Consider the following 13,195-nt stretch of genomic DNA (forward strand, 5'->3'; position numbering starts at 1 on the left):
GTTGTTTTTTGTGAGTGTTAGAAAGCTTTTTTTAGAGACCTCAAAACGCAACTACGTAAACAAAACAATATTTTAATCCACAGCTTTATCTATAAATACGAAGCACGATTTCATCCTTCTTTACTTCTCCTCTTACTCTTTCTTGTATATAGTTCAAAGTGGTGAGATTTTTTGGCAATTAGCAGTGTCAAAAAATCAGGTTAGGTGAGGTTGATGTTATGGAAGGTGTTGTAAATTTGCGAGTGTATTATAACAGTGAGATTATACCAAAACACATGAATGAGTGACTTTTGTTTGTGAATGTCCCTTATCGTTTGTAATTCCATACACTATGAGTTTTGTGGAGTTGCAAAATGGTCTTTGTGATAACATACAAAGTCACATTTCGAAAAGGGTGAGCAACATTTTATACAGGAATCCTGTACAAGTATTTGGTGGGATGATATAGTTTCAAATAATATCCATCACTGATGACGCAAGTATGCAACATATATTCTGTATTTATCAATAAACCCGATTTTACGTGCCGATGATCGAGCTGTACGTTGAGTTTGAACAGCATACGGGGATGGATGCGGTTGGCGACAATGTCAACGTTGATGAACTCGGGGATATAGATTGGGAAGAAGATAACAAGGACAGTGAAGAGGAATTTGAAGCCATCTATGAATTCAATGACAAAAACGATGACGGAGACTTGGCAAGCAATCCGGTGGTACAAAATGAGGTGCATGCGATTGTAAGTCAGCACCCTTTGGAGTTTCGTCTTTTATGCGGACTCTGGATCTCGAAGCCATGCATGCACTGAAATTTCCTGAAAGTGGTGCTCATATGCCGAAGCCAAGATAATAATTAATAATAATTAATAATAATTAACAACAGAATTAATAATAATTAACGACGATAACATTATAATGATAATAAACCATAACGATACGTAAAACCCTTGGTCATAGCCCGACACCTGGAATTGCTGTTCATGAGGAAGATTTTGCTGCTGAGGTCCAACTGGTTCTTCCTGTTGTTCCTGTGGCTCATTCGCGTCAGCCTCTTCACCTGCAACTCTATCTGACAGTCGCAAGTGATCCCATACTGCTGTGTGTACCAGTTGTAGTATACCTAGAGAGGATGAAGGTCGACAATCTCCTCCCATAACTGCAGTGTGTTATAGCGGCCAGATATCCACAAGGTAACCCACTGAATGTTCCTCTCTCTAGTCATGGTTCTGTGGACCTGTCAACCGCTTGCAATGATCACGACCAATCTCGAATGCCGGGCCTGGTGGAAGCTGTTGCAGCCCGAATTGTCGTCTAACTCGGTCTGTCGAGTGCCACTCTATACACTCGAATGACACTAATGGCGACTTTGTGGAGTACATAAACAAAGTTACAGCGAGGTCTGTCGGAACCCCACTCCCATATATGGCCGCCATATAAACTGCAAATTAGTAACCACGAGGCCGATTAGTAAAATTATTATTGTAAATAAGCAGCCTAACATAAATGGATGAAACTTACATCGTCGACTCCCATGTCATTGAGTCCTCGCCTAAAATGCACAGTAGGCTTCCGTATATATCGTGTATGCCGACGCCAATGACTCCACCTAAACAATATTAGAATGATTGCATTAAGAACAACAACAACAACAATAATAATAACAATGGATTTGGATCCTCTAAACTTTGAATTTCACTTTAGAGAGTAAAGTTTGATCTCTCACCATTTATTTCATAGGTGGGACTAAGAGAAAATATGAGAGAGAAACCATTCAAGGGTGAGAGATCAAATTTTACTCACTAAAGTCAAATTCAAAATTTAGAGAATCCAAATCCAATAATAATAATAATAATGATAATAATAATAATAATAATAATAATAATAATAATAATAATAATAATAATAATAATAATAATAAACAATACCGTCGTGCAAGTGGAATCCCAATATCGACGAGTTGATCGCTGGGAATAGGCGTCAGGAACGGCATACGCTCCCACGCCCAAACAAAAAGTAGTATGAGTGGCTCATCCATCTCTTTACAGTTGTATCGTGATGCATGACACAACGATTTGTACAGATGTGCCAGACTGGCACTACAGCAGAGGCGGAGCATAGCGGCGTTTTTTAACGATTAGCGGCGGTTTTAAACCGTCGCAAAATCAAAGGCCGGCGGCTCTTCCAACCGCCACGGTTATGGGCGCGGGGATTATATTTGGCAGCGGTTTTCAATAACCGCTGGCATAACCACCGCCAAATTAATATTTCGCGGCGTTTGTTCATAAAACTGCCGCCAAACGTGGGTGACACAATTACTAGCAAGTTCACCGACGGTTCCAAAACCGCCACTATTCTCTTTGATCTTTTCATGATGTCGCTTGTTTTGCTGCGCTTTTAGAGCCGCCACAAAACGGTACTATTTTTTCCGAAGCATTTTCCGGCGGTTACAAACCGCCGCTATCTTTGACAATTTTCCAGTTACTTTGTGCAATTTTTCTTGCGGTTCTAAATCGCCGCTAAATTAAGAATAATTAAAAAACAGGAAATTTGAATTTTTATTAAAAAATCGTATAATTTTTAATATAAGAGCTATTTTTTTCTTTTGTGGCTTTTTAGATTTTTGTAATATCCTAAGTGTTAATATTTTAGACCTTAGAATGTAAAATTATAGAAAAAATAAATAAATTATCTGCAAGCCAAAATAATATTTTCATAAAAATATGAAGAGTACAAATCTCTTGCAAAGAGTTGCATAGTCTAATTCAAAAGAAAAATACTTGATTCGATCCAAAATATCTCTAATCCTACTATTATTGTTCACTCTTTCGTTCCATGGAACTCATCCCTACAGCAATGTCTTGCGGCAGCTCCTCACCCTGCCTTTGAAAAAGATAAATCAGAGCTCTCTCCATCGCCTGCATCTTTTTCTTATCTGCTGCTGTCTTGTCTTACATCGCCTTCCTCTTCAACTTCTCGCCTTCCAATTCTGCCTGCAGTGCAAACAACTTCCTCTGGGTCTCCTCTACTTTGACTCTGTTGCCTGGTGCATGTGAATTCAAACCAAAGAGTTGGGTAGGAGTCGGACCGAAACCCACACCACGTACTCTACCCGGTTTTTCTTTACCAAAAACCTGAGCAATGGAGTCATTTTGAGACAACACTCCAGAAGATTCATCCTGTTGCTCAATCTCCTCAATTCTTTCCTACAGACACAAATTAGCAAATACAATCATAGCATTTATCGGTCTATGTCAATAAAAACTCAGTCAAATATGAGAGAAAGATATATGGTTCGAAAGTAATTTATGTAAAAACAACCAAAATAACGCACGTCACATAGGATGTTGCTAACACTATAAAAAGAAATAAGGAATAACTTAAATTGATTTATTTCAATTTCAACCTAACTGTCTCTAAATTACATAGAAGTTTAAACTCTCTAGAAACAACTGAGGTAAAATAGCAAACTAAATAAAAGTAACCAGCGTTGGAAAAAGAAAATTTCCTTTGGTCCATTTTGAATTAGGATTAATAGATACTCATCTTTCAATACCTTTTTGCTATTTCCAACCCAAGTCCAAACCATTCAGCAAAGAAAAACAGAACAAAATATAATAGAGAAATAAACTATTAACGTATTTGAAAACATAATTTTATCAAAAATTTATGAGAAGTAGTAATTACACCAATTGCCCTTGCTTCATCATTCATATAGGAGCCATCATTTTTTTTTGTGCACTTTGATCCATAACTCTCCTCTACCGAGTCTCCTTCCTTGTTCTTCAGACTGTAACAATAATGTTTACACCATTACCGTATTCCACACAATCAAGGAAACTTAAGTCATATAGATAGTCCAAATAGTGAATAACAAATGGAGTTCCTCTTCTTCCATCTACCGTGTGAAGTTTTTCGAACCGCCAGTGTGGGTATATACTTGTTTTGATCGATTAGTCGCGTTCTTCTTGCACTTCTCCTATTGGTCCATAAGTGCCAAATTAAAGTCACGATTAGATATTGATTTAAAAGCACTTAATGCTACATAAAATACAGCACAGTCTACCAATGGTATACTGGATTACCTTCGTCTCAGGTTTGGCACGATATTCTAGGAGCTTTCTCCAATGCTCTCGATCAATTTTCGGCGGACGGTGCTCGATATTCTGCTCAAATGTAAATGTTGGCTCGTAAAAGGCATTATACAACCTCAGCCTTGTTTCCTTCCAAGACTTTCCCATACTTTTCAAAATATATTTCTTGATACTGCCTTCACTATCTTCGTCAAAATAAAAAATTTGTTAACATATAATACAATTTGTCAATAATTGAACAATAAGCAGATTTATTACAAAGGGGATATAAATCTTTACCTTGACACATTCGTTATAAACCTTGTCTTTAGTGGTAACCTTATGCCAACTTTCCTTACCAATAGAAAATTTTTCATAGTTAGATCCCAGTAGACCAAGCACCCCACTCAATAGTCCAGCCTCGTCTCCAATTGACTGCATTTCGTTATTGAATATGAGCACGATTCTTCTACCGTTAGGCCGTTCCATAGCCTCCCTCACGCTTAATCTTTCCGGCTTGACTGTGCCGTCAGAATCTATAAGCCAAATATAAATCCTTATGTGTGCATCCGTTGTTGACATTATGCACGAAAAAAATTATACAACATAGCTCAAATCGATTATAGAAAAATTATAAAATACGTTACCGATGATCTTAACTGTCCAAAACTCTGTAGTCTTGCATCTTTTGCAACTCTGAGCTCCAGATGCACTAAAGTGGTCGTCAACTTCATGATCACGCAATTCTACCTCTAGAGCATTACCCTCGAAAAGGGTCTCCTGGCCTAGCTCCGAGTTGTGAACGCTATTTGTGCTCATCTGTGTAGTAGGCCTTGGTTCATTGCGCAGTGGACGAAATGGACGGGAAGTTGGAGGGATACCGTCACCACCGGCCAGGAGGACTTAAGAGTCAGCCTGGTGGGAACGTGAGGCCGAAGGCGGAGCGGGTAGAGGTTGCTGACATCCTGGTCCTGATTTTGGCTTTTTCGTGTGCCGACCTTTCCTAGCCATCTTAAAGCCCTAACACCAGGGGGCAGGATAAAAATAAAGTCAAATTAAAGTCCAATTAAGATGATTTGTTAGTAATCAGAGCAAGTTCGAACAACATTCATCAACAATTATAACAGAAAAAATTACTCAAGTAGAAGGTAAATACATGTTTCATAATCTGGGTCTTTAGTAGTAAATAGTAATGATTTGCTACCAAAATTTAATAGATGCATTTGACCAATATTGCCCGGTACTTCAGAATAATCAGCAATGTAAAAAACCAAATGATTGATGCATCTATAAGTGTATCTGCACAAAATTTTGGTGATTAATACAGTTATTTGAATGCATTTACAAGCACAATACAAGTGCACCAAAATTGGGGTAAGCGAGATTTATCACTACAAAAGCAAATCATGAACCTTGAAGGGCAAAATCAAGTTATAACACCAAATGAAACCAAAATAAACAAAATATAAAGCCTAGTAAACATCACACAACGGACAGGACTATATTGTGCTTACACCCACTACCATCAATCAAATTGAGATACCTAGCGTTTTCAATGAGTGGAATTTCGTGTGGCAAGAGAAGAGAAGATGTTCAAACTATAGCTGTGTGTTTTTAATCCCCAAAATCCCTACCCTTCATCCTTTCTTCTCAATTAGATTAAACTCCCAAGCATATCTTAAGATAATATGGACACAGTAAGGAAAAGCCATCTCGATAAAATGTTCCATTTTGGTAAAAAAAGAAAAAAGAAAAAAAGGAAGCATACTTTGATAATATCAAAAATAAAATAACGTTTCACCCATGACTATATTCCTGATTTGTTCACGACCAAAGTCCAAACACAAAATGCTTTTAATAATGTGTACCAATGGTAACGTGTTCACAGGCGGGAAGTTACAACACATAACACGCCTACTGTGCTAACTAAGTAACTATGTATATACCATGATATGAATATATCAAATGTACATCGAAGGATCACAGATGTTGGTGTTTGGTGAGTGCTGTTTCTCTTTCTGTAATAATGAAGAACCTTGTTTTAGCACTTTTCCTTATGAAGTTATGATGATTTCTTTACTATACAAAATTAAGTTTGGTTAGTTTATTAATTAGTTCATTAATTAATTTAAATAAATGTTAGAAACATAATTTTATTTTGTGTATATAATAATTGGTTAATAACAAATTTTCAAACTATAACTGTGTGTTCTTAATCCCCAAAATCCCTACCCTTCATCCTTTCTTCCCAATTAGATTAAACTCCCAAGCATACCCTAAGAGAATATTGACACAATAAGGAAAAGCCATCTCAATATCAACACATAGATGGAATAATGATATGAAGAACTCCTAAACTCTAGCACTACTCATGAAAACATCAGCAATATAAAAGGCTTTAAGATTTTAAACACACTTATGAGATTCAAATTCATTCAATGCCCTCCAGACACCTACCAAGTTGATCAAAAGGGCATATATGATAAATCAAGTTGTAGACGGCATAAATGCAAGCTTATGATGATCCCAAGTTCATCAAAACATATTAAAGTATGAATCTTCATGGGAACAAATATGCAAGTTAATCACAGTAGTAGTAATGAACCTATAGTCCACCTCTCATCCTAAATTGTGAAAGTAAACACACCACCTGTTTCCCAACAAATATTGACAGATAGCAAGATATATTGAATATCCAATGCTTCTTATAAGTCCCATCATGACTATAATAGTCAATTAATAATTAAAAAACACACTAATTCACCCAATTAAATGCATGTTCTATTTGAAAGCCGGACAAGTTGACACATAAACTTCATTGACTTGTTCGAACACCTACTGCAATCACATTAGAACATCACAAATGTTATTGAAAGAAATTGGGGTGGTTACCGGAACAGAGAGGGCGGGCCTAACAGCAGTCCGGAACCAACGACTACCAAAATAATAGAGAGAGCGACGTGACCGGCAGGTTCTGGAACCTGAAAATCAAGGATAGAGATGGGCAGTTTTCCTTGGCGACAACAAAGACAGGCCAGATTAGTGAGCTAGGGCTACGTGAGTTATAAAGTGTATAAGGAGTGAGGAGAAGAGGTAGGGAGCAGCTAGGATTTTTGAAATTGGGTAGAAACAGATCCACTATTTGTTATAATGAGTAAATATTGCCCAAAAAAAAAAGAAAAAATTAAGTGAGACGCGGGAATGATTATAGCAAGAGGAAACTGAAACACTAAAAATATTGTAGAATCTAAATTTATTACTGATTCTTTAATTTTGAAACAACAACAACAACAACAACAACAACAACAACAACAACAACAACAACAACAACAACAACAACAACAATAATAATAATAATAATAAGAGAAAATTCCACTCCCCTCTCCTGCGAGATGCTAAAATGACACTCCCCTCCTCTCTATTTTATTAATGTATATTTTCCTCCCTTCTAACTTTTAAAATACCTTCTCTTTAATCTATTTTAAACTTTTCGTGTTAACTAATGTTAACTTTATCCATTTTTTAGAGAAAAAATAAATTATTTTTTAAAAAATATCCATTAGAAAAAAATTTATTTTTTATCATTAAATTTTGCTTACCAAAATACCCTTTAATAAATTATTCTTTTATTGATTAAATTGTATTTTTAAAATAATTTAATAATTATATTATTTTTTTTAAAAATACCCTTCAATAATTTTTTAATTATTAAATTATAATTTTACCAAAATTTATGTTAACAATTTTTTATATTTTATTATTAATTTTTTGATATCTATAAATAAATTTTGATTGTTATACATATTAACAGTGATAATATTTTTTATTTAATGTTAAAATAATATATATTGATATCGAAAAATTAATAAAAAATATAAAAATAATTGTTAACAATAATAACAGTAAGCACATCGGACATTTTTCATTCAAAACTAAAACATCTTATCATATTAAAGTTCATATATATCTTATTTCATATTATAGTTATTCTATTATACAACGTTTGGCAATTGACCTCACCAATGAGAACTACATGTCCTAATATAAGAGCTTTCTAAATTGCACCCGAAAAATAAGAGTTCGGAACATCTGATTCTGAGCAGCTAGTAAAGCTAAGTTGATACTTTGGATTTTTGTTGGGGTGGAAAAACCAAAATGGCTTCCGGTTTCAACAGGGCCTTTAAGATCTTCATCAAACATAGCAAACAAATAAATTTAAATTTGACTTTTGCCTTTTCTCTGTTGATAATTTATGTTAGAGCCTTGCATTTTTTAGAATTAAGTTCAAATTCTGTTGATGCTTCAAAGCATCAGATTTTTGTAAAAGTTATACAATATTCGATTTTTGCATGTCTTTTGAAGACTTCATTGTATGCTTTTGTGCCTTGTCTTTTTCCTCCCACATTTTACAGGTAATCTGTTGCAGTCAGCATTTTGGTATGGACTTATTGTCCATTTCAGGATCTATCCCATAATTTATGCCATCCCTATTGTCCTGGTTCTTGATCCAAATTTCTTACCATCCGATCGGAAACCTATCCTAAAGAATTGGACTGCTGCTCAACCAGAAAGACTCAATGATGGAAATTGCTTGTGTTCCTTACATAATCTCTTAAAATGCATATTTACCAGGAAGAGGCTGTTGTTTGGACGGGTTTCGGTAGCGGTTTTCTTCTTATTTACTGGTTTGTCCTGTTATTTATATGGATGGAAATTCTTACATGAGGCACTACTATACCACCTTACTAGAACAGTCCCAAGGCACAACTTCTCCATCTATTTCTATCACATCTATCTTCACTATGGTTATGATATTTCAGTGGTGGAGAAGCTTATCTCATTTTTGCCGCAGTTCATGGTGCAGCTGGTTCTAATTTTTCTGTTTTGCAAAGGATTTGCCATTCTGTCTATTTGCTCAGACTGTAGCATTTGTAGCATTCAACAAGGTTTGCACTTAAATTTTCCAGTAGTTATTATTCCCATTTAATTGTTTGCAAGGACTTTGCACTTAAACATAAGCATTCAACACCGTGCACTTGAAATAGTGACAATTTTGTGGCACTTGAAACCTTGATTTCTGTGTGTATCTTGAATGATACAAGTGCAGCATAGATATTATGCAGTGCCTGGAAAATCAAATTGGGCTTGTTGATCATTTGGCATAATTTTATTGCCAACAACAATGTACCTGAATTTGACATAATTTTAGGGTTGTATATTCCATGCGGAACAGAGCAGGAATCATAGCAAAACAGGTCACTTATTGTCCCAAAAAATTTATATTAATCAGCATCTTGAAGTAGTCAAAATAAAAAAATGCAGAAAGGTAAAACAGTAGACCAATGGTCTTCAATGTAGCATACTAACAATCCCTAAAAACAATATGAAGAGTTATAAAGTCACGACAACTTCAAAACACAAGTCTTGGGCATCCTATAAATCTGAAACCAAATTCTTCAATTATACTATTGCAACATCCTCAAGGGTTCAGGTATCGTGTCGCCCACATAGCTAGGTGCCAGGCATTCTTCTTATCAGGAGACATTCCACTATATGGATATTCATTCTTGTCCGGCATTTTATTGAGGTCATATGATAGCATCGAGGCCTTTTGTCCAGTAGAATCAGCCTCTTCAGAGCTATCGGAGGAGACAACGGCCTCTTTCTCCACTGAATCCAAAACCACCTCCCCCGTTTCTACGGATGCCTCATGAATCTGGTATCGAGATAACCCTGAGAGGTACATCATAGCTAAATATAGGTGCAGAATATCAAGAATTAGTGTATGAACATAATCATATTAATTCAACAACAAAAAAGTTGATAATCTTACGTTCCCATAGTCGTTCAAGTCCATGTTCTATGAGTTTGAATTCCTCTCGTGCTGCAATATCCAGTTCAACAACAAGAGTATTTTCATAGTGTACCTGCACAACACACCACCAAAATAATGTAGAAACACTTTTTGTAAAAACCTGAGACAATGTAATCCCTTACAATATATGATATATAAAATTATTCAAATCATTCCAAACCTAAAAATTAGAATACTGGTGACTCGCTAGTTCATTACTATACATTTTTATTGATATAGCAAACAGATTAGATCGCAAGAAGACTATGGCATCAAAGAAAGAGAACACAAGTAACAACAGCAACATAAGAAATCTTTGGGGTTGCTCCTTCTACTCAAGTCAGAATAAAAAAATTAGCCTCATGCACACAGTTGAATTTATGACGTAAAATTAAAAGATAATCCACCTTCAGCAATATCCGTTAATGATATATATATATATATATAATTAATATATATATCTTCCCATATAAAGAAGCATGCGTTAATCCCATGCATTCGAGCCCTTCTAGAAGAATCAACCATTTGTACTTTATAAGAGAAATTACTATTAAAATAGGATAAGGATAATAAGCCTAAGTAATCCCAGAAGTCAGATTCATAACAGGGCTGAGAATTTCCCATTATATATATATAACAGTTATCATCATGACTTTATCTTCATGTAGTTTCAGAATTTCCTTTAATTTATTACACCCGCATAGATTAGAAAAGGTTTTTGGGTGCAGTTTGACAATTTCTTAAGAAAAAAGACTTAAAAGAATGTAATATCATAACCATATAGCTAAACATAGCTTCTCCTGTTACATGGCATTTTGACACCACAAAAGGGTCTATATTATATGATTGAGTACGACAATAGGGTCTCTATTATATGCTATTAAGTTTCTTCTAGCAAACATATCTCATCAAGTTTATTTTGCTATACAAAATACAATTAAACTACCCAGCCTCAATAGTGATTCAGCTAAATGAACCAAATTTATTAATTTTAGAAAGCAAATATCATGGTTTAGTTATCTAGATAGAGAACTGTTATATACTTTAGATAAATAGCAAGGAAAAACACCATTATTTTACCTTCACCTCGTCAAGTATTTCCTGTGAGCACCACGTTTTCGTATTTGTTATAAACTCAAACCCAAATTTAGCCCGGTACTTTCGGTCCCAATGAAGCAATTCCTAAAATTTAAACATAACCATGTGAATATGGGTTTCATTCACGGATAAGAAAAGGATTTACAAAATTAAATTGGGTAGCAACAAACAAACCCTCGTCATTGAAGCCGGGGCATGACGAATGGCTCGATAGAGGTGACTGGGTCCAGAGAAGGCATCCAACCATGATTGTATATGGGACTCTTTAAACCACGACTGTCTTGTAAATGTGGTTGCGTCCTCCAACGAAGAGAAAGGAGACACATCTATCATCTTCTCTGCGAACCAACGGCTTTTGGAAATGAGAAAGAAGTCTCCGCTCTCCAATTTCCCTTAAAGTCAACGGAGATAGAAAGAATGTCCAAGGACAGTATAAAAATGTGATTGTAGGAAGACTTGAAGGAGAGGTTACAGCATTGTGAAGACCCAGTTAAATAAAAGAGCTTTATATGAGAGAATAAGTTTAAAAAAATCTAAATCACTCAATCAATTCAACCTATTGTCTAATGATATGACTAAAATACAATCCACTAAATACAACCCAGTATTTTAGGAATCGGCTGCCTCATCACAATCTTCAACCCCGTCGGTAATGGACTCCTCTAAATCGTCATTTCTTGTCAACCGCAGGCCTTCGACATCAAATTCAGGCAAGCTAGTCATACAAGACTGTGGATGAAGGTCGACCTCACAATGTTCATAATCTTCGCCCATATCAAATAAATCTCTTGGGTTCACATGGACTACTACACTCCATCCGCTCTCCACCTCATCCTCCACATAGAACACAAGACGCGCCTCAGATGCCAAGATGTACGGCTCATTGTCTTCTCGATCACCAGTGTGAATCGGTGTGGCAAAATCGACACAGGTGTGGCCCAAAACATCTTGTCAGATGCCTCTCCCTGACGTGGTATCTGTCCAAAGACACTTGAACAAGACTACAGTGAATTGACCACTGTAATTTAGCTTGATGATGTCTACTAATCTCCCGTAATACGAGACACTACCAACAGCAACATTGGCATCCCGTTTACTTGCATAACTTCTAGTATCCGAAGTGACATAAACCCCACTATTCTGTGTTTTCATCCCTTCCTCCCTCGACATGGTCCTAAATTTAAATCCATTGACGTTGTACGCCTGATAGCGTTTGGCCTGAGGAATCAGACCGCAGGCGAGCCACTGCAACTCGTTCGAATGATTGGTGCTTCCAAATGGGACCTGGCATTGAACGATTAGAGGCAAGAAAGCATCAAAGGGTAGTAGGATCCTCGGATATTAAAGATTACCTCATGCCTGAGCCAGTTCAAAAATTTTCTATGCACAACACTATCTATGTGAGACTGGGACCTTGTTTTACTTTGCAGTTTTCTCTTTGTGATGGCTCTGTACTCACTGTGCACACAAAAAGATACTTCAAGTTCAGTACTATCAATACCAAATTGGCTCATTGTATAATTTTAAAACTCAGGCTCTGTACGTACTCCAAGAATTTCTCTACAGCAATGCAGTTGACCAGTACATACGATGTGCTTGAAGCTTTTCGGTTGGTGTTAGTGTGAAAAATGAAGCTGCCCCGACCGTCTTTCCAACCTCTGGGAACATGCTGGCAATCTCGCTCGGCGGAGCATCGCTCGGCCAGTCGTCAACGCGTGTCGGTCGGTTGATCATAGTCTCGACGTTATCTAGGTATCTTGAACAGAATGTGAGAATCTCCTCGGATAGGTAGCCCTCTGCAATCGATCCTTTCGGTTGTGTCCTGTTACGCACGTACTGCTTGAGACGACATAGGTACCTTCGAGAACATAACATATAAATTACTAGGTGACAGCTATCCTAATAAAACAGGCCGAGAAAGCTTAAGTAGATCTTTACCTCTCGATTGGGTACATCCACCGGCAGTGCACTGGGCCACCGAGACGTACCTCCTCAACCAAATGCACCGTTAGATGAACCATAACTGTGAAGAAGGAAGGTGGAAATATCATCTCCATGTGGCACAGAATATGGACCACACGATCCTAAAGGAGAGTAAGTTGTTGAGAATCTATGGATTTACTGCATATTAGTCGGAAAAAGGCTGATAAATTAGCCAAGACAGCGGACACTGG

General features: G+C 36.5%; 1 protein-coding gene across 1 annotated transcript; it reads right to left on the minus strand.

The window, feature by feature from the left end:
- Positions 1-9,548: 9,548 nt before the first annotated feature.
- On the minus strand, positions 9,549-11,354 carry LOC110272130 (uric acid degradation bifunctional protein TTL-like). Its single transcript, XM_088486392.1, has 4 exons — positions 11,196-11,354; positions 11,004-11,105; positions 9,903-9,996; positions 9,549-9,802 (listed from the first exon to the last, which is right to left on the minus strand). The coding sequence occupies exons 1-4, from the start codon at positions 11,352-11,354 to the stop codon at positions 9,549-9,551; spliced, it is 609 nt and encodes a 202-aa protein (XP_088342518.1).
- Positions 11,355-13,195: the final 1,841 nt, after the last annotated feature.

This window comes from Arachis ipaensis, chromosome B5 (genome assembly GCF_059453495.1).
Source record: "Arachis ipaensis isolate K30076 ecotype BB chromosome B5, ASM5945349v1, whole genome shotgun sequence".
Taxonomy (NCBI): domain Eukaryota; kingdom Viridiplantae; phylum Streptophyta; class Magnoliopsida; order Fabales; family Fabaceae; genus Arachis; species Arachis ipaensis.